Here is a 21850-nt window from a genome sequence, read left to right as displayed (position 1 = left end):
ATGATTGCAAAGACCCGAGGGCTGGGGACAGATTATACCCCCTTGGTGCCCAGAGTGGTGGCAGGATAATCATTTGCAACCAGTAATAACCATTCCAAACGGGCACTACTGAAATTCTCTTTGGCTTGCTTTTTCAATATAAAAGTGTACACGTGATTAAAACTCTTCTGTTAGGACAGAGGGGTAGAAAGTGAGAAGTCTGTTTTTTTTCTGTCGAGCTCTCACTCCCCAGAGGTACCTCCTGTTTTGAAGTCTCCTGGTGGCCACATTATGATTCTAAACCTTTTACCTACTGTGCTACCTTCTAATTTGACCTGTTTTTAGGAAGTGTCTGATGACTTCCTCTCTTGAGAGGTGAGGATGTCCCTGTGCTCCTTGGAGATGTGAGCGACAGGCCCATTTTACAGATGCAGTAACTGAGTCCCCAGCAAAGTGGCACATTCACAGTTAGGGAGTGGGGAGCTGTCATCGACGGTCTCTCTGTCTGTCTACAGAGCCTGCCCTCCTCCCGCCATGCCAGGCTGCCTCTTGGAGGAAACTGTCAGTTGGGTGGTGATGTCCCCGAGGGCACCCGGCCTGTGACAGCTCCGAGTCAGGTGGGCAGTGCCCAAGAGCATCTCTGTAGGAGGCCTTGCTCAACTAAGTGGGCGTATCTAAATGCTTCCCCACAGGTCAACTTCTGGCATTCGGATCAGTGCAACATGATTAATGGAACTTCCGGGCAGATGTGGGCCCCATTTATGACTCCGGAATCCTCCCTGGAATTCTACAGCCCTGACGCCTGCCGGTAATCGCCCTGACACGGGACCTTCTGGGCCTCCTGGGAAACCCGCCGAAATCAAGTGGCTTTTGGCTTATACTGGGAAAGCACTGGCTCTCCGTGTGTCCGCTGGCCCTTGGCGTCACCTTGAATCCTCTTTGGTTGCAGGTCCATGAAGCTAGTCTACAAGGAGGAGGGCGTGTTTGAAGGCATCCCCACTTTTCGCTTCGTGGCTCCCAACACCCTGTTCGCCAACGGGACCGTCTACCCACCCAACGAGGGCTTCTGCCCGTGCATGGAGTCGGGAATTCAGAACGTCAGCACCTGCAGGTTCAGTACGTGCCGTCCCCGACGGGACAGCGGGCGGAGCGCGCGGCGCGATACAGGGCGTATCTGCCCCCCACGCTACCTGCTTAATTTCTGGCCTCTGTACTCTTGATAATCCCATTAGGCCAGAGATAATGAGAGCGGCAAAAAGATAACCTGAGGAAATAACGCCATGTCCATCAGTTGCTGTCGTAACAAATTCCCACAAACGTGGTGGCTGAGGATGGCACAAACTTATTATCTTAAGCAGTCCTGTGGTTCAGAAGTCCAACCCAGGCCTCTCCAGGCTCAGAGCCAGGTGGCAGTAGGCTGCATTCCTTTCCGGAGGCTGGAGGGGAGAATCTGTTTTCTTGCCTTTTTCAGCTTCTACAATTCCTTGCGCAGGGTTCCCTTCCTCTGTCTTCAAAGCCAGGGACACCACAGCTCTCTGACTCCTGTGGCCGCACCTCTTCTTCTGACCCTCTTCTACTTCCCTCTTCCGGTTTTAAGCGCCCTGAAGACCCTGCCGGGGCCCCCCTGGGTAATCTAGGCCACAGTCCCTGTTTTAAGCTGATTAGTTGGCAGCCATCAGCCCCCTGTGGCCGTAATTCCCTTTGCTGTGTGACCTAGTTTATTCGCAGATTCCGGAGATTAGGACGTGGGCCTCTCTGGCAAGGACATTGCTCTGCCCTCCGCGCCACGACACGAGGCTTCTTGGAGAGGACCTTTCAGCCCATCTGGGGAGGGAAAGAAGCTAGCAGCAGCCCGGTGGTTCTGTGAACCCTGGTTCAGTGGGGACAGATGCAGGCCTGGGCGTTGGCCACTGGTGCTGGCAGACTGTCCGGCACCATGAGTGTTTTCCAGTTGTGGGCTGGTCCCTGAGACGCCCCCACCTCACGCTCAACTTGGACACTTGGATGTCAGCTCGAGTCCCCTCTCCTGACGCTCATCCGGTCACAGCAAGCCCCGTGGGTCCTGCCTCCAGATCAAGTCCCGGGTCCTTCCTGTCTCCTGTTCCCTGGCCACCTCGTGGGCCAGGCCCCTCCAGTCGGCCCTCCTCCTGCATGGCTGCCACCCTGTGCCCGCTCTGTTCCCCAGACCGTCCATTGCGGTCACCGCTGGCCTCATGTGGCTATTTAAATTGAGACTGGTTTGAATGAAATCAAATTTAAAACGCAGCGCCTTAGTCTCCCTGGCCACTTTTCAGACGGTCCCCACCCACACGTGCCCAGTGACCGCCGTGTGGGATGGACAGAGAAAAAAGGACGTTTTCATTGTTGGATCCTGTTCCGGAGAGCAGCCCAGGGGACCTTTCAAAAACGGGAATTGCCACCCAGCCCTTTGCTTCAGATGTCTGACAGCCCCCCGTGAGTGTGTATAGTGCAGCTCTTAGCGCGGCCTCGGGGCTGTCAGGATCCAGCCTCTGCTGGCCTCTCTGACGTCATTTCTTCCCGTACCTTCCCCACTGACTATTCTTTAGCTAGCACTGCTGCCTTCTCTCTGTTGCTAGAATATATCAAGTTTGGCCCCACCTCAGGACCTTTGCATTGGCTGTTCCCCAGGCATCCGTGTGGATCTTTGTGGATCGTTCCCTTACCTCCTCTTGGTCTGTTCAAATGCCACCTCCTCCAGGAGGCCTGCTCTGATTTCTTGTTCTAAAGCTGCCCTCCCCTCCCTCAGCTGCTCTCTGTCCCTTCACCCTTTATTGTCTTCCTGGTGCTTATCGCTCCCTGAAATCGCTGACTGTGCATTTTATTTTACTTCTTGTCTGTCTCACTGGACTGTAACCACTGTAGGCAGGGCTCTGTCAGCTTCTAGACCTGCGCCCAGTATATAGTGGGTACTCAACACAGTATTTGAACATATTAATGTGTGGTGTATCCTGCACTTGGGAAATTGAGGCTCAAGGCTGGGATGTGACCGAGCTCACATAGCCGGTAGGACAAGAAGCCACTCCCCATCTTTCTTGGTCTTGCCTCTTGGGGCCTGTTTGGTTGGAGCCACATTTCCAGCTGAAGATGGGGACTGGGGAGGGGTCGTTTGCAGCAGGGTTGGGAGGAAGGACGATCAGCAGGTTGGACGGTTTCCCCAAGTTCAGGCCGAGTGGGTGAAAGGTTTCAAACTGGGGTCTGGAAATGCCCACCTCTGTCATGGCCTTTTCTGGCCCTCCTACCCTTGTCCCCGATTTGTTCAGTTCTTTCTTTTGCCCTATGCCAGCTTGGTTTTCTTCTCGGCTGGCTTTGCTGCCTGGCAGGCTCTCCCCTCCGTGGCTGCAGGCCCACCCCCTCCCAGCTCTGGGTCCTGCATAAAGGGGGCGACTGGGTCCTCCTCACCCCAGTGGAAGTCCCAGGGTTTGCTCTGATTGGTCTGCTTTGCATCACATGGCCAGCTGGGAACCAATCAGTGGCCAAGTGGGCGCTGCTGATTGGCCAGGCTGTGTCAAATGCTGGCCCCACCCACCGAGCAGGGGAGGGGTTTAATCGGGGTGTAGGTTCCCAGAGAAAGGATGGATGCTGGGCAGGCAGAGACGTGTCCACACACCACCAAGGGCTAGGGGTGAAAATCACACTGCCTCATCTTAGCGCATGTGCCAAAGGAACTTCAAAAGTGCATGGGGATTATTTATGTATTATGTAAATAAAGTTTTTTCTTTTACTTTGAAATAGACATGTGCACAGAGATGCCCAAGTGACGTGCAGTGTGGAATTCCACAAAGTGATGGAGAAAGAGGGCAGGAGCAGGAGGGGTGCTGGGTGCCCCGTGGCCCCTCCTGGTCACGGGCCTGACTTCCAGAGCCTCTGCTTTGCCTGCCTTTGGTCTTTATGTGAATGGAATCGTAAAGCATCTACTCCTCTTTTCTCTTTTTCTGGCCTCTTTTGCCTGTTTTCGCACTGGGGAGGTCCATCCCTGTCACTGTGGGCGTGTTCTTCACGGCTGTATAATACTTAGCAGCGGGGCCAGCCTCCCTTTCCTTACCCCTCCTGTTGATCACAGACATCCGAGGTTCCATTTGCTGCCTGTTACCCCGGGGCTGCTAGGAACGGTCTCTCTCACGTCTTTTGGTTCACTTGTGTCCGTACTTCTGTGGCATTTTATCTGAAGATAAGAAATAGCCACACATTTCTCTTTCTGGGCCTTGAAAATTTCTTGGACCCAGAGAACGTTCTCTCCTCCAACCTCCACGCTGTGTGAGGCCCTTAGACTTGCTCAGTGGAGCCCTTTAATCATAATCTGTTGTGATCCTGGGTAATTAGATCTGGTTGGATGTGCCATAAAGCTATAAATTAATTACCACTTATTACCTGGGTGCTGTCGCTCCCAGTCTGTTCGGAAATAAAATAGAAACTGTTCACGGGCACCCAGGGTTCCGCTCGCTGCCCATTACCCTGGTGCTGCTAGGAGCATTCTCTTCCACGTCTTTCGGTGCAGCTATGTTTATATTTCTGTGACATTTTATCTGAAGATAAGAAATTAACTTAACAGCGCACATGCACGCATGTGTGCCGTTAAAGAAAACAAACAAACTAGGCAGGCGTGATGTCTGAAGCAAAGGCAGGTAATGTCAGATTGGTCCGGCCCGCTTCAGTCTCCCCCGGCTTTGGAGGAGGATGGGGCTTATCTGGGATTCACCACCTTCAAGGGCCTGGGTTGGTGACTGCTTCTCTTACTGAGGGAAAGGGGGTCCTCGTGTTTACTCTGCTGATCTCCTTTCACGGCAGAGATGGGAGGATGGAAACAGGGAAATTGTGGGATGTGGTTTCTGGAGGCACTCAAGATGACTTCAGAGGTCCAAGGAGGCAACTTTAAGTAACACTGATTTACACAGTGAGAGAGGGCTTTTGTTTTCCATTCTCTTTCTGTCCTTCTGATCCCTCCCTCCAAGAGGAAGTCTCCATTAGCGCTAAGAGAGCTTGAACGCCTTTCTAACATTCATCGGTTTCTCTTTTCCATGGAGAAAGAGCAAGTCTTAGAGTGGAAGCCTCATGTAGGTAACAGCATCTCATTTGAATGTACAAAGTTCAGTGGTTCCCTTGTGTTTGTTCGTGTATTTATTTTCTAATTCTGGCAGGTGTTTGCCAATGACACCTGAGATAGAAAGCTCCTCGTTTAAAATATAACTGTTTGAGAAAGTCATGGCAGTTCCTTCAAAGAGACACGTTACAGAACAGCGCAAGGGATATCCAGACACAGCAATGTTGGAGAGATCCTGGGGTGAATAAATTCATGTTGAGACACATTAAAGCAACGAATGTTAAAGGACTCTGGGGAAAGTGAAGTCAGACAGCAGTAAGACCCCAGCTTTTATTTCAAGCCAGTGCTTGGCTTTGCTAAGGAAGGCGGAAAGAATCTAGGCACTTGAGGCTATCAGACACACACGAACAGGAATGCCGGTCACCTGGCTGGAAACAGATGGGCCGCTGGTTTTAGGGAAGCGACCTCGTGGGTTTGTTTGTTCTGTCTTTCTTTTTCTCGTATCGAGGTGAAGTTTACATAACATAAAACGAACCATTTCAAGTGCACGATTCAGTGGCATGTAGGACATTGGAAACTTGCAGCCACCCTCACGGTCTAGTTCCAGAACATTGTCATCATCCCGAGAGGAGACCCCGTACCATTAGCACTCACGCCCCACCCCTCCTCCCCCAGCCCTGTGTCCACCAGTCTGCGTTCTGTCTCTGTGATGTGCCTGTTCTGGACCCTTGTGATTTTTCGAGAGAGGCTCATCCTTTCCCTGGTTACCTTGTTGAACATCAGGCCAGTTGTGTGTTGTCCTGAGCACGCAAGGATGCCCTGGGGTTTGCCTTGGTCGGTCGGTTGATGGAGAGGTTCAGCCTCAGGTAACCAGGTGTGAACTGCTCACTCAGAGGGACCCGGGTCAGGCCCTGTTCTCACACGTTGGCGTCCATCCCGCAGACTGGCTGCGGGGGGAGAAGGAGCAAAGAGGTGTCTCCTCTGCTCCCATGGCCGTTAGGGAGGCCTGGCCACGGTGTGCACACCTGAGCATCTCTGATCATTGCCACGTTGCCTGCAGAACACAGTCCGGGCTGCTTGGTGTGGCGATCCAGACGCCCCTCCTCTCACCCAAGTTCAAGTCTTCCTATCCTCAGCTCCCCTAACTCCCCTCCACGCACTGCCTGCTCCACACGTGCTGTCCATTTCCCACCGCCATGCCGTTGCTTCTGTCATCCCTTCCACCTGGAATGCCGTCCCCTGGCCTCCTCTGCCCGGCATCTTGGAGCCATCTTCTGTTCCTTCCTTTGGTCTCTCCTGCCAGAAACAGCAGCTCCTGCTTTCCCGTTCCCGTGGCTTGTCTGAGCTTGTGGCTTGCTGGACTCCAATGCCTGGTGCCTCTTGGACACTTGGTACATATTTATGGACAGAATAAATTCTTTCTGTCTAGTTATTGTTGTTTGCATCTTGTCATCATCCCGGGGCCGGGGAGGAGTGCACTGCAGGCAGTGGCTGTGTTTCCTCATCGCGCAGCCCCCTGTGCCCAGCTAGGGCCTAACCTGAGCCCGTCTCCGCACATGCCAACACACTCTCCTTGTCTGACACCCCCTCTCTGCCTGTCTGCCTTCCAGATGCACCCTTGTTTCTCTCCCATCCTCACTTCTACAACGCTGACCCAGTCCTGGCAGAGGCAGTGTCTGGCCTCCACCCTAACCCAGAAGAGCATTCTTTGTTCCTGGACATCCACCCGGTGAGCAGGGGCCTGGCAGCCTGTGGGTGGGCAGTGGGGGTTTCTGTTTGGTGCACTTGGGCCCCCCTTCCCCACCCCTATGCCAGGCACCAAGGTGTTCCAGGTGGGGGGTGATGGGGAACCTGGGTTTCTTTGGCATTGATACCATCTGGGCTATCAAGCCATCAAAGTTTGCCTCGACTCCATAGTTCAAGGACTTCATTGTCTCTTTATAAGGGAATTGCCTCTATAAAAGGACCATAAGACAGTAAATTAATTAGGAATTATCAGCCTGCAAATTAGCCAGAGGCAGCCCTCTGGCTGTGCCAACATTACCATAAAGATCTTTAGGCACCGGCAAGAGCCCGGGATCTCTTGCCGATAAACTGGGCTCTGGGGAACTGGCCCACGCTATGTTCTGTCTATAAACAGGGACCAGGAGGGTATCGGGCTGTACGTGTGGCCCCACCGAGGGCGTGTCTTTAGCCCGTTGCTGCTCCTCCCCGTGCCTCCGTTCAGTGCAACGTTCCCCATTTGGATTTGGTGGCTTCTACCACTGATTAAAAAATTCTGTGGGTTTGTGTTTCCTGAGTGGACACTCGTGGTCTTTCCCACAGGCCTTTTTAGGGAGCGCTTCTGCCCGATGCTGTTCTGCGCCATTGTCCTGTGCACTCACGGTTTCTTGGCCACTGACCCGGCCCCCAGCCCCCAGCCCGCAGCCCTCCACCTTCTAGTTCTTTATTTTTTTCTCACTAAAAACCCAGGCCAGTGAAGTCAGCTGTGACTGCAACCCACTTCATACCCAGCAGATATTTCTAGAAGGCTCATCATGCTCCAGGCACTAGCTAGATTCTTCCCCACGCACCCACTCAGTTAGTTTTCACAATAACCTGGGAGGCGGGCATTGCTCTTCCCGTTTTACAGGTGGGAAACCTGCAGCCCACATAGATTAAGTGGTACAGCTAGCAAATGGGATTCCTGGCTCCACGAGGGGAGGGTCTGTTCTGTCTCGTTAATCGCTTGAATTCTAGCAGTGGGCACAGAAGTGCTAATGTCTCAGGAAATATAGGTGTGATCTACTGACATATGAGTGATTGAGAATAAGGAAGGGCTAAGGCTGAATTCAAATATAGGTCTTCTTTTTTAATTAAAAAAATTAATTATTTTGAAATTTGCTTTTTCTCTGAACTTGAATACTCAGTTGCATCTGTCTGTTTTTTTTTCTTTTTAAAAAAATGTTTATTGAAGTGTAGTTGATTTACAATGTTAGTTTCAGGTGTACAGCAAAGTGACTCACTTATACATATACATACATACATTTTTTTTTCCAGATTTTTTTCTATTATCTATTATTGCAAGAAATTGAACCTAGTTCCCTGTGCTACATACTAGGTCCTTGTTGTTTATCTATTTTATATATAGTCGTGTGTGTCTGTTAACCCCCAACTAATTTATCCCTCTCCTGCCCTTTCCCCTTTGGTAACCATAGTTTGTTTCCTACGTCCATGAGCCCGTTTTTGTTAACCAATTTTTCAAAGGTTTTTATTATAAACCTAACAAATGGTTCTCCAGCTTCTCTTTCAGTTCGTTTGTTTCACTGCCCACCCCCTCTCTGCTGGCTTCCGGGAATTCCAGCAAGAGCGCGGTCTTGTCTGTTCTCGCTGTGACTTCTGTTGTCCTCTGCGGACTTTCTCTTTTCCTCCCACACTGAGAACAGGCAGTTAAGTGTGGGAGGCTGGAGTTGTGCAGCAGCCCATCGGCTAGTCACAAGCAGTCTTCTCCTGCGTCGGGTCAGCACGAGGCAGACGGGGGAGGAAGCAGCCTTTGTTTTTTTTTTGTTGTTTTTGCTGCTTTGGGGAGGACGGTCATGGGATCGACTTGCTGGTTTCTGATGTCGTTAGCCTGGGAAACAGAATGCCTGCTGCCTACTTTTCTGCTCCTGAAACCCAGGAGGGTGTGGTGACAGGCGCAAATTTCTGTTTGAGGTTGTGGGGGGAACCAGAAGGGCTTTGCCTGCAAAGAGGTGGCCTGATGGAGCTGGAGAAACGAGCCAAGGAGAGGGGGACGCGTTTCCTAGGAAGGATGTAGCCCGAGTGGAGATCCCAGAATGCAGAGAGCAGAGGAGGGTGGCGGGTGTGTCCGGGTCTCCAAGACCACCCCACGTGGGGTGCTTTGCTGGAGGCCTCCCGGGAGTGAGCACGCGGTGGTCTCATGGCCCTGCCGTAGTACAGCACAGTCAGCAAGGGGAGAGGCATGTGGGCGTGAAGTCCGGGGGAACCAGACACTGGTCTCCAGAGCCCCCTCCCAGGGGCCACACGGGACACACTTCATTCCTGCATGAAGTGTCCTCCACCAGGGACGCCCAGGAGAGACTCAGAGCCCAAGATATTTATTGGGGGCTGGTCACATGGGCACCCTGTGCCTGGCATGGACCCAAATTCCAGACCCCCCGAAGGAAAGCAGGTGTCCGCATAAACCACGCTGTCTGTGCAGACCGTCCAGGCGCAGTGAGCCCCTCTTATCCGTCAGGGAGCGATGGGAGCCCTTGTGAAATCCAGGCTCCCAGACAGCAGCCAAGGGCCCACCTTTCTGAGGAGGGCAGCCTCAGGGCTGCCGGGTCCGCGCTTTTCCACACGCGGGTGACCTCACTCCTGCCCCGCCGGGTTCTCAAGTTCAAACTCCCCGGGGTCACGGGAGCATGGCCTTTGGCCAGCTCCTCCATGCCCCTGGGGTCCCCCAGGGCTTTGGGAGGCTGGGCTGTGTTGGAAGATAATGCCATTTCTCACTGATGGACGTGATGATGGCACATTTATGGCCCAATAAATACCTGAGCGTGGCTGTCTTGCGTACCTTATTTTTGCCCTGGCAGAAATTGTCTCCCTTTTCCAGATAAGGGAAGGGATCTCAGCTAAGAAGCAGCAAACTGACCTCAAACCTGGGGTCCTTTCCACTCTAATTTGCTGACCTCATCCCAGAGACACCTTCCTGGTTTTGGTCATATATGTGTATGACTTCTCCTGTTACTGACTTAACTGCTTTACAAAATGATCTCATTAAGAGGAATATACGTATGTGTGTGTATAACTGAAACACTATGCTGTACACCAGAGATCAACACATTGTAAACTGACTGTACGTCAATCAAAACCAATCTCATTAAAAAAAAAAAAGATTCCTGCACAGAGGAAGCTCTCGATCACTACCTCCAATTGGAAATTAAAATTTTCTGCAAATGAAAGAAGGCAGCCATCAAATAAGCACAAGGGAAAACATTACGAGGCTTTCTGTAAAATACCTTTGTCTGCCAGTGCTGTGAGCCTGAGGCCAGCTGTGTTGAAATGGACACTGGGTGTAGGTATATTAAAGAGACACAGAAAGTGGAGGGGAGGGTATAGCTCAGTGGTAGGACGTGTGCTTGGCATGCGCAAGGTGCTGGGCTCAAGCCCCAGAACTTCTGTTAAGAAGTAAACAAATAAATAAACAAACCTAATTACCCACCCTCCCCCAAGAAAAAAGGAAAAATAATATGCAAGCTCCCTGGTGGAGACTTCTTTTTGAGACAATGTGGGCGTGATGTGGCGGGGGGGGGGGTGGAATGAGGGTAAATGGAGAAGAGAGTGACTTGATCAACATACAAACCCCCTTTTTTTTCATTTAAAGGGTGGTGGGAGGGGCAATGACTGAAAAATGTCATTCTGCTCTTGGGGAAGCATCATGGAAGCCGACAGATCAAAAGGACTGGGTTTTTTCTACTCAGAGAGGCTGGCTCTCTTAGAGGGGCGCCCTGGAGGTCGTGGACATAAGACCCATTTGGGAAACACATGTTGACCCGGCAGGGCTTAGAGGGAGCAGAGGAAACCCCAGCGGGTGGGTGGTTAATCTGGGACCCGCATCCTCTTGAGCGGAACCAGGGAGGGGGTGTTTGAAGGTGTCCCTGGGGCTCCAAGGAGGCCAGGCCCCTCACTGTCTTCGTTGCTGCAGGTCACCGGGATCCCCATGAACTGCTCTGTCAAGTTGCAGCTGAACCTCTACATGAAGTCTGTGAAAGGCATCGGGTGAGTGGGGTCTGGGAGCCGGGGCCGCCTCACCTGCTGAGAGATCAGGGACTGAGCAGCGCCTGGAGAAGGGAGGTGGTCCTCAGGGATGTGGAATCTGGTCCCTGCCCATCTTCCCGCTGAGAGGGGCAGTCTTAGCTCTGGGCTGAGTTCCGAACCACATCCTGACATCCCTGCCCAGAATCCCCTTTTCCTCTCCGGACATTTGCCCCCCCAACTTAGCCAGAACCTCCCATCCAAGCTGTTTTCCACTCAACATTAAATCCCGACAAAACTAAGTGTTGGAAAATGGAAACAGGAAACGGCATTCTGAAGCGTGACAATTCACTTTACAGGAGGAATTTTTTTAAACACTGTTTTTTTTTTTGAGTTTTCAATAACAGCTTTATCAAGATTTCACTCACATAGCACAAAACTCAGCCTTTAAAAATACACAGTTCAGTGATTTGTAGCATATTCACTGAGTTGTGCAGCCATCACCCCGGTCAATTTCAGAACATTTCCCTCAACCCCCAGAAGAAACGCCAGCCCCATTAGCAGTCACTCGCCGTTTCCCTCGGCCCCGGGCAACTCTTCATCTGCTTTCTGTTCCTATGGATTTACCTCTTCTGGGCATTTCACGTAAGTCGAATCATACAGCGTAAGACTGGCTTCTTTCACTTCACATGATGTTTTCAAGGCTCATCCGTGTGGTAGCACGTGTCAGCGCTTCCCTCCTCTTTTAGGGCCGGATCATACTCCATCATATGGAAAGAGCATGTTTTTTATTCATCTGTCGATGGACATTTGGGTTGTGTCTACTTTTTCACCGTTATGCATAGTGCTGCTATGAATAATCATGTAGAAGTTTCTGTGTGGACGTCTGTTTTCGTTTCTCTGGGGCAGACACCTTGGAGCAGAATTGCAGGGTCATATGGCGACTCTATGTCTAAGTGTTTGAGGAATTGTCAGGTTGTTTGCCAGAGCGGCTGCGCCGTTTCACATCCCCGCCAGCAGGGTGGGAGGGCGCCAGCATCCCACATGCTCGCCAGCATCCCACATGCTCGCCAGCTCTTGTTAGAGCATCGCGTTATGATTTAAGCTGGGTGAGGGAGTGCACTGATTGGTTGTTGTGTCAGGGTTTGTGCTTCATAGCATGAAGTCATTTTTTGTGTGTGGGAGGGTAGGTAATTAGGTTTATTTATTTTTTAATGGGGGTATTGGGGATTGAACCCAGAACCTCATGCATACTCAGCATGCGCTCTACCTCTGAGCTATACCCTCCCCACTCCGTTCTTAGCATATTTGAAATCGTTTCATTAAAAGAAACGCCACCACCCCCTCTGCCCCGGAGAGATTCCTGGGCTGCAGGGATGTGGGTATCTGTTCGGCTTTGTGAGACGCCTCTCAGCTGGAAAGACGCACTTTGTCTGAGGGCGCGGTGGGAATAATCAGAGCAGCTCACCTTCCCCGCCCCCCAGCTTTTCACTTTGACGCTTTGGGACCGCTCAGAGAGTTTGTTCCTGAAGCATCTGTGGCTGGTGAAATCACGTGTGCACTGGGCGTCTGCTGCCCAGGCTCCAGCTCTGGGGCCCATGTGACTCGGCACCTGGCCTGCTGACTCGGGCGCACTGGGCCAGCAGGTGACTAAGACAGAGGAGCCGGCCAGGCTGGGTGGGGATGGGGCCGAGGGCCAGCCTCTGTCCAGCACCAGCGGACGTGGGCTGGAGGGTGGCCCCATCCTGTGTACTTGCAAATGCACTTCTCAAAATCTGGATTTGAACACCTGTCCTCTCAATTTTCACCTGTTTGGGAGTTAATTTTGATTCTTGACAAACATTGCCCAAGCCAGTCGTCCATCTGGGCGGCTGGATTCTGCCTGCTGGTGGCCGTGCACCCCCGCCCTGACCTCTCTGGGCCTCTATGTCCCCGTCTGTTGCTGCCTGGCTGCCCCCGTGGGCTAGAGTGGTGGTCTCAAGGGATGTGATCTAACAGCCGTGCTTACCACCATCCCTGAGGGTTTGCGGGGTGAAGTCTGGGGGAGCCAGGCACAGGTTTCTAGAACCCTCTCCCGGGGAGCCACACAGACATGCTTAATCCCCCAGCGACAAGTTGTGACAACACATGTGAGGTGTCCCCTACTAGGGACACCCAGTAGGGACTCAGCATTCAGGGTGTTTACTGCGGACTGGTCGTGTACCAGATTCCAGACGTCCCGAAGGAAAGCAGGTGGTCAGCATCAACCATGTTTGTTAGCTGGGTGCATTACCATCCTGAATAAAACTGGGGTTCTGTTTCTCAAAGGAAAGCATGGATATCAGTTAGGTCAGCCCCCACTGCATAGGAAATGTGAATTTTTCATTTAAAAAGGTGCTGTCAGATGGTCAGGTGGCTCCCGGTCGGGAGATGCCCATTCCTCAAGGCCACACCAGTTAAATCGTTGAAAATCAAACCCCTCCTGGCCCTGCGGCTTCAATCACAGGCCTGGAGTTGTCTGATCTAAGACAGCCCGACAGAACTTCTCACTTGCTTGGTCTCACTTATTTCCAGACAAACCGGGAAGATCGAGCCGGTGGTCCTGCCACTGCTGTGGTTTGGAGAGGTAAGGCCGCCTCCCTCTCCCTGGGTACCAGGCACCCGTGGTGTCTGACGCCGTGATTTTGTTAACGCATGTGACCACTTCTCCTGAGACTAAGGGAAGTTGGTTTTCAGAGTGTCAGCTTTTCACTTGGACTTTCTTTTCTCCCAGCTTTTCAGGGTTCCTTCTGGCCTCGCTCATTTTAAATCAGGGTCAGCTAACAGCCAGTACAACCTCTGAATGTCAGGTTCACTTCCTGCTCACATCACAGTCTGATGTGGGCTGGCGGAGAGGTGGAGCTCTGCCCCGCGCAGTCTTTCAGGGACATCCAGGCTCCTGCCCTCCTTGAGACGCTCAGAATCTGTCTGTGTTCTGTAAATTGGGAAAGAGATGGAGAGAATCACATGGGAGCCAGGCATGGAAGGTGTAACATCACTGTGCCCACATGCCATTGGCCAGAACAGGTCACATGGGCTTGCCCATCTGCAAAGGTGTCTGGGAAATGTAGTCCTCTTGTGTGGCCCTGGAGGAAATAGAGGTACTGGCAGGTTCCATCACACACTTTGGCCAGTGGGCTCGAGATGGGGAAGAGTGGGGAGGGCAGAGGGCCGTGGCGTGGGGTGGCATCTGCACCGTAGGCTCACAGCATGTGGCTTCAGTCCATTTGTTTGCCCTTCTCCCTCCCCAGAGCGGGGCAATGGAGGGTGAGACCCTTCAGACGTTCTACACCCAGCTGGTGTTGATGCCCAAGGTGCTGCATTACGCCCAGTACGTCTTCCTTGCCCTGGGCTGCATCCTGCTGCTCATCCCCGTCATCTACCAAATCCGGAACCAAGTAGGTGCTGGCCAGAGCGCGGCCCCGGCCGAGCAGCCCCTTGCTTGCCTGCTTGAGGGAAGGAGGGGCTCAGATCGGATCCCGGGGCCGTCCCTTCCTGCTGCACCCACAGACACCCTCAGCCTGGTCCCCGGCCTCTGCCTGGGGCCTGGGAGCTGTTGCTACATCCTTGCCTCTCTTGTGTCTTCTGTTACCACTTTTCTGCCTATTCTGGGAGGCCTGGGGACCCTCCCTCGGAGGGGCTGCAGGGGGCGTTTGGATAATGAGACCTGGTACTCGAATGGTTTGTTCATCAAATCAGCAGCTGCAGGGTGCCAGGCTCTGGCAGGTACAGGGCACACAGCCGTGAACAAGGCAGACGCAGTCCCTGCTCTGGAGGTCGGGGTGGGGAACGGGGGCTGGCGTTCTAGTTGGAAAGACAGATGGAAACCAAGTAAGTAAACAGATGATTTCACCCATGATAAAGATGGTAGAAAATGTGATGGGCTTAGGGCAGTGCTGTCCAATAGAAATACAACATGAGCCATGTGTGTGATTTTAAATTTAAATTTTGTAATAGCCACATTAAGTAAAAAAATTAATTTTAATATCTTTTATTTAACCCAAATACAGCCAAACTATGACGACTGCAACATGTAATCAACATAAAAAATATAAATATAACTATTTTGCCTTATTTTGTTCAGGTTGAGTCTTTGAAAGTTGGTTTCTCTTATACACTTACAGCCGGTCCTGATTCGGACTTGCCCCATTTCAAAGGCTCATCCGTCATGTGTGGCTTCCAGGCTGGACAGTGCGGTGTCCAGAGGGGTTGGGGACAACTAGAGAGAGAATGTCAGAAAAGGTTTCTCTGAAGAGATTGACTTTAAGCTTAAATGTGAATGCTCAGCACAGAATCACGGAAAGAGTGCTTCTGGCGGAGGAGTGGCCAGTGCAAAGGCCCTGAGGCAGGGATGGGTGAGACCTGTTGGAGGATCCTGCAGGGCCAGGATGGCTGGAGGGGAGTGGGCATGGGGGCAGCAAGGTAGGAGGTGGTGCCTGAGAGGTGGAGGCAGGTTATGCTGGGCCTGAGAGAGGAAGCAGGGGGACCAGTGAGGAGGCCCATTTGAGCGAGGATGGTGGCTTGGACCAGGTTGGGAGCAGGTATTTCGGGAAGGGAGCATCGAAGGAGAGGAGCTCTGAGGACCCAGCCCTGAGGCATCTGCCCTTTAGAGGCAGGAAGAAGTGGGGGTGGCAACAGATACCCCTTCGTTTTTTTTAGTGGAGGTACTTTGGCTTGAACCCAGGACCTCATGCTTGCTAAGCATGCGCTCTACCATTGAGCTGTATGCTTCCCCCCAGACACCCCTTCTTGACTACATAGCATTCATTCGTTCACTCACGGCATTCACTGACACCTTCACAACTTGTTTTGGGGGGCGCTGTGCACAGTTTGGGGGATACAGGCATGAGCAGAATATGAGATCTGGACCCAGGGGCAAGACTGCTTTCAGCAGGTTACTGCCGTCAGGACGAGGCCTGCGAGTGCAGGGTCCCCGGGCAGTGGGCGTGGGGGAGCCTCGACGGGGCTGCCCGGCTCTCCTGCCGCCCCTCCGGCCCCCGCATTGCCAGCTTTCTTGCTTTCGCTTTGGCCAAACAGCTTTTTCTCTTTCTCCACTTTCTCAGAGGCAGCTTGCTTGCTCGCTTGCTCACTTGCTGGGGCGATAATAAACCTTTCCTGGCTCTTAACCTGGGCTTTCAAACCCTTAACCCAATTTCCCTTCCAAATTCCCCATCCTTTGGGGCAAAAGGTTTGCACTGGGGTGAGGGTGGCAGGGCCTCGGCGTTGTGAGCCCCCGATGAACGCTGGGTGCCCCGTCCTCTGTCACTGCCCCAGTCAGAGCAGAGGGGAGCTCCTGATGGTTTGGGGACTGAATTATGCTGGGAGGGCAGAGGGACCGGAAGCCCGGCCCACGGATACCTCCCTGGGCCCAGCATCACCATGGGCTTCCAGCAGTGAAGACACACCCAGCCACATGCAGGGCCCAGGGGAGCAGCTTGGAGAGGGGCTGGGCCGGAGAAGGAGGCCAAGGCGGCCTCTGCCTTCTGTCCCTCAGTCTGTCTCCTGATCGTCCATCAGAGGGGGAGGGGGAGGGAAGTCAGGACACAAACTATGAAAGCTTCACACCCCACCCCTCATCAGTGACCCCAAATCTGATAAGAATGCTGTTGTTTCTACTGATGCTGGTGGAGGCTCCCTCCCCATCGCTGGAGGCCAAATCATGGACATTTATCCCATTACGTATTTTTTGGTTTGGCAAGGGTTAATTAAGCTTTACATGTTTTGATGTATTTGTCCTAATTGTGGGGGGAGAAAAAAGAACAGCATGTCTTTAAACTCAATGTATTTTCATCTCTCTTCAAAGACATTTCTCTCCTCAAGTCATTCTTAAAAGAAAAGCAAATTTTTTTAACAGAAGTATCTCTGTTTCTGGTCGATTGAAAATGCCACCTGCTAGCTCAGTGGAGCATGAGACTCTTAAAACGCCAACTGCTCAGCCCGCTGTGTCTCTGCCAGGCCACCCTGCCCGCCACACGCCCCGCCTTCCTCCCTCAATTCGGCCCTCAATTTTCAAGCGAACCCCTTTCAGCGTGGCTTGTCTGTTCGACCCAGCGTGTTTCCCGAAAATTGCCGCGTTTCTGTCCCCGGTGAAGGCCAGCCTCCTGCCCCACCTCTCAGCTGGCCCCAGTCGTTAATGGTTTCTGGGCTCTCGCACCCCCTACCCCACCCTCCGCTTTCCCCCCAAATCAAAGAACCGCGTAAACCCTCTTCCGTTTGACTGCAACGTCAACTATAAATTAGCTTGGTTATCTTCTAGGAGAAATGCTATTTATTTTGGAGTAGTAGTAAAAAGGGCTCAAAGGATAAGGAGGCCATTCAGGCCTATTCTGAATCCCTGATGACATCAGCTCCCAAGGGGACTGTGCTGCAGGAGGCCAGACTGTAGGTGGGTACCAGGTAACGCCTCGCGCCCCCGCCTTCCCGCGCCACCCCCCCCCCCGTAGCGAGTAGAACTCTGGCGGCTTGAAACGCTTTGGATCTTACACATTTCTTCCGCCTAAACTTCACCTGGAGTGTCTACGGACCGAAAACACGGACTTGTGTGTGCTGCTGTGTTCTGAGCCAGCGGCGGTTTCCTTGACCCCCAGGCGTGCTGGGAGACAGAGGGCGACCCGCCACCTGTGGGCTGGGGTCTTACTTGCAGGGTTATCTTAGAAAGGCAGGATCGAGGTTTAGGGGAGCTGCTTCTCGAACCTCTGGGGCGATAGACTCTTTTCCGGGGAAGTCTGCTAAAAACTCAGGACACCCATCTGGACCTCCGGGAACAGACTCGTGGCTGGGGCCCCCGCATCTGTATTTAAATGGACCCCTGAGGGGATTTTGATGTAGATTGGCTTAAATATATCTGGATGATGGACCAAGAAAAAAGAATTTAGGCAGCAACTGAGCACCAGCTGTATATCCAGGACTCAGCCTGAGGATAGGGTTCCCAGATTGAGCAAAAACAAACAAACAAAAAACCCAAGAATTGACAACAAGAAAAGGATGCGCAGTTAAATGTGAATTGCAGGTAAGCGGTGAATGATTTTTAGCCTGTGTGTCCCATGCGATTATCAGGACGTGATTATACTGAAAACCTGTTTGCGGTTTACCTGAAATTCACGTTTAGCTGTTTGCTGTCCTTCTGGCTGGCAGCCTGCTGTGGAAGAAGTAGGCTAGTGCCTTGGGGGGTTCACCTTCTCCTGGGCGGCGCCCCTTTAGGCTTGAGGTCTTTCACAGCCCCTCCAGGGGATGTGACAGGCAGGGCTCCTGGCCCTACGGTTGGGGGTTGGGCGGGGATGACTTGCTCTACGGTTGTGACTCTGACAATAGCTGTTATTTTGGTTTCCGAAAACAGTGCTGCCCTCGCCAGCTTCCGCGGCTGGGCCTGCTCGGGTTTAAATAGCTTTAAAGCTATTTGAGAGCCACAGACCCAGGACGAGGCGACAGCCCCGCTCGTTCGGGCCAGTTGGCTGCCTCCGGTTCACTTCGATTGCCAGGGCTGGAGGAGGAGATAAAACAGAACATGCCAAGTGCTGGGCGTGGGTGTGTTTGTGTTGGCAGGTGCTGCCAGCCCTGCGAGGAGCAGGAGGGAGGGCCAGCTGTGTCCCCATCCAGGCTCTTGGGGGGGCTCCTCCTGCCGGTCTGGGGATAACACGTCAGGGCGGAGTGTTAAGGGGGTGTCCTCCTGAGATCGGGAGCAGAGGATCCGGGCTGCAAATGAGTCCCCCTTTCCTTCCTCTCTCCTGGTATTTCTCCGAGATGCCCTCTTGTGTGCACTTTGACTCCGTGGGCACCCTTGCCCCCTTCCAGCCACAATCTCTCTGCAGAAACTTGTCTTGGTGTTCTCGGGGTGCGGGGTGGAGTCCTCGGGCACAGAGAAGGGGGTTATTTGCTTTCAGCACAGGTATAGCTGGTGGTTGTGATGTCAGAGGCCCCCAGCTGCCCCTCCCTGGACACAGCCAGGATGTCCTGCCACCCCCCCCCACCCAAATGAAACAAAAGCAAAACTAGGATCTCCTCTTGATTTTACCAGCAGAATCCAAATTTCAAGTTATCAGGGAAGTTTTTGATTAAAGAGGTTCTACTGCCATGCCTCCTGGAAGGTGGCTCACTGTTCAGCTCAGATGGGACCCCTCCCTGCGGTCATGTATACTTGGGGACTGCAGTGTCCTGTAGTCTCCGGTTTAGGGAACTGGGCACCTGGGAAGTGGCCGGTGGTCCTGGAGACCTGGAATCCCTGTAGGGCGGCCTCCAGCCTGTGCTGAGTCTCAGCCTGGGTCCTTGGGGGGGAGCTCCCAGACCTTGCCCTATAGCTGGTCATGGGGGTGGCCTTGAAGGGCTGCTTTGCTCCGGGAAAGGCAGGAAATGGGGCCTCTGCTAGCCCAGAAGGGTGTTTTTATGTAAATAAGAAAAAGACAGCCCCTCTGCAGACATGGCCAGCTCTAGGGCAGACGGTTTGGCAGAGAACAACTCGTTTGTAGCCCTCTTGCCTGGGTACCCTTGTGCAGTGAACAGCCTGGACAACTGTACTGGGCAGCCCTCAGGGAAATGTTTCTGGATCTTTCTTAACCTTCTCATTCATCTCTCTTTCATTAATTTCAAGTCCTCAGTCCTTAGTTAAAAGAAAGTGGAAGGGAACAGGAGGAGGAGGAGGAATGGGCCTCAGCTTCTGGTTCCTTGAGGGTTTGTTACGTGCATCTTTCGCTCTTTGGGCCTATGTTGCTGAAAACCTGGCCATGCCTGGCCGCCCCATGCTGCCTCTCTGCCGTGGTGCATGTTTGCAGGGGGTGCTGGTCTCACTCTGGCCTTTCTCCCCTCGTTGCCCCTGGCTTGAACGTGGCTCAATCCAGGAAGCCTTAGATCTGGCTTTGAGGAGAGGAGCCAGGAGTTGGCCCCTCTGGGGTTTGGGGTTTGTGAGCAAGGCCCCCGGTGGGGTGGGGGCATTTGGGATTGTCCAACCACAGCTGCTGGGCAGGGAGGCCTCTGTTCTTCAGGGGAAGACAGAGGATTTAGGGGAATGAAAAGTTGCCCCCAATTCTTATAATCATTGCTACCTTTAGAAAATTTGTAATTCTTTATGTTGAGAAATTTTTTTAAATGTAAAACTAGGTAAATCACAGTAAGTTCCCTGAGTCCCTGCTCACCCAGACTCCACATTTATTGTTAACATGTCCTCTTTCCCCTTCTCCCTGGGTGACCTTTGCCCCGCCTCTCCGACTCCCCCGCCCCTCCCCTTGTCCCCAGAGGCACCCATTGTCCACCTCTAAATCTGTACGTAGGCACTCATGAGCAATAGATAATTTTTAAAAGGATCGTTGCAGTGGTGTCAGACTATGAATCAGTCCGCAGCGGGCTGTCCTCCCCTCAGTTTTCTGTTTGTCACAGCTTTGTAGGTTGAATACCAGCTTGTGGCTATATTTTAAAAATGCATTTTGCTGTCCATGGACGTTTAGACGGTTTCTAGTTTCTCTGGGTTAACAGTAATGGCTTATATAAGCCCTGGACTGCTTGCTCTGCCCTCCTCACTGTGTCAGGCCAAGTCCCTCTGGGCCTCAGTTTCCCCATCTCTAAAATGGGGTCAAGGCAAGATGGTGTTTCATGGGACGAGGAGACCCTTTGTAGCTGCGTCCCAGGAGTCTGTAGGTCACTCCAGTCTTTTCTCATCTCGAGCTTGACAGATGGGGGGCTGCTGCTGGGGACTCTCAGGGGGTTTCTGTGCTGGTGGAAGATGTGCAGGGGTGGGGCGGGGCTGGGGATGTGGGCGGGGCTTGGTGGCGGGGTTGGGTAATCCACCGCCCCCCCCCTTTTTCCGCAGGGTCCCAAAGATGCCGAGAGCCAGCCTGGCCTGGCCACTCAGCCAGACGGGCTCCCCAGCCCCTACACCCCACTTCTTCAGGACTCTCTCAGAGGACAGCCCACCAGTCCCAAAGCCTGAGCCCCCACCTCCTGCTGCCACATTCGTGTCACACGCTGCACACCCCCAGCACGTGTCCACGCTTGGGCATAGGGGTGTGCAGACACACTCAGGGATGGAGCCGCTGCTGAGGGGACTTGGAGAGAGGCTCGTCAACAAGGACTGTTTCCAGAACCTTCTCTTCAAGTGACCCTCAGGCCCGACCACGGGTGCCCTGGGCATGGGGTCCCCTCCCCTGGCTGAGCCGTCGGGCCCAGGCTCTTAACGACTCGTGCCGCTCTCCCCAGCTGCTTTCTCCATCAGCCTTGAAACACTGCGGCCCCCGCCTGGTGGCTCATCCAGGCAGGACAAGGCCTTTACTCCAGAGGACCAGCCGCTGTCCCGAAGCCCAGCCCGGGAGTGCAGACTTGTGCGGGGGGCCAGGCGGGCAGGCGGCCGGGGCTCCGTGCTTGGCCTGGACCCAGAGCTTTGGCCGGCCGAACGCCCATCTGGGCCTCGGAATCCGAGATGCATCCGACCGCGTCCTCATCCCCTGCAGGATGGAGACCTCCCTGAAGTCTGCACAGGCCTCGGGTTTGGTGTCCGGCCCCTTCCATCCAGCCTAAACTGACGTCATCCTGTATACTGAGCCGGCCACTCCCTGGCCGGGATGGCGGGGGCGGGGGTGCTGTGCCCCAAGTCGCCCCCACCAGGGCCCTCAGCTTTAGGTGCCGGGGCAGAGGTGGAGAGGCCCGGGGCCCGTCAGCCTGGGCGTCTGGTCGGGTGGGAGACCCGTTCACCCCGGGCTCCCGGGCTCCGGGGCGAGCCTCTGTCTCTTTTCTACTGGAAGAGAAATGAGTTTTATCATCTTTTAAAAATAATTCACAATTGAATTAATAAACTGTTTTAAAAAGTGAACGCTTGAGTCTGTGGCCGCCTGTGTGCTGGGGGCTGGCGGCTTCCTGGGACGTCCTGGGCTTTTATTCTTCAGAAAGCAGCTCCTTTCTGGCCGTGGCCACGAGCGTCTCTCAGGGACTGGGCTGCCGACCTGTCTCTCCGTGGTTTTCGAGTTTGAACCTTGTGTTTATGTAAGATTTTGTATAAAAACTGCGCCAACTCAGTCCTTGTTTAGGAAGAGTAGGGTCAAGGCTGCTTGGCCCACTACCCCCGCCCCACCTTTG

At 53.3% G+C, this 21850-nt stretch overlaps 1 protein-coding gene across 5 annotated transcripts in view; it reads left to right on the top strand.

Annotated features, from left to right (window-relative positions):
• The window catches only part of SCARB1 (scavenger receptor class B member 1), a 64837-nt gene extending 43250 nt beyond the window's left edge, over window positions 1-21587 (top strand). For 3 of the 5 annotated variants that reach the window (XM_031670136.2, XM_072953578.1, XM_072953576.1), the window contains 8 exons: window positions 672-787; window positions 929-1095; window positions 6649-6767; window positions 10728-10801; window positions 13331-13382; window positions 14047-14193; window positions 17052-17180; window positions 20592-20730. In XM_031670136.2, the coding sequence (XP_031525996.1) occupies window positions 672-787; window positions 929-1095; window positions 6649-6767; window positions 10728-10801; window positions 13331-13382; window positions 14047-14193; window positions 17052-17180 (804 nt within the window). In that variant the 3' untranslated portion in view covers window positions 20592-20730. Of the gene's footprint in view, window positions 1-671; window positions 788-928; window positions 1096-6648; window positions 6768-10727; window positions 10802-13330; window positions 13383-14046; window positions 14194-17051; window positions 17181-20591 lie in introns of all 5 variants that reach the window. The other 2 variants (XM_031670137.2, XM_072953577.1) reach the window with 2 other exon arrangements.
• Window positions 21588-21850: the final 263 nt, after the last annotated feature.

The sequence above is a fragment of the Vicugna pacos genome, chromosome 32 (genome assembly GCF_048564905.1).
Source record: "Vicugna pacos chromosome 32, VicPac4, whole genome shotgun sequence".
Classification (NCBI taxonomy): Eukaryota; Metazoa; Chordata; class Mammalia; order Artiodactyla; family Camelidae; genus Vicugna; species Vicugna pacos.
The sequence above is the reverse complement of the archived record's forward strand: the minus strand, read 5'-3'. Positions and strand labels throughout refer to the sequence as shown.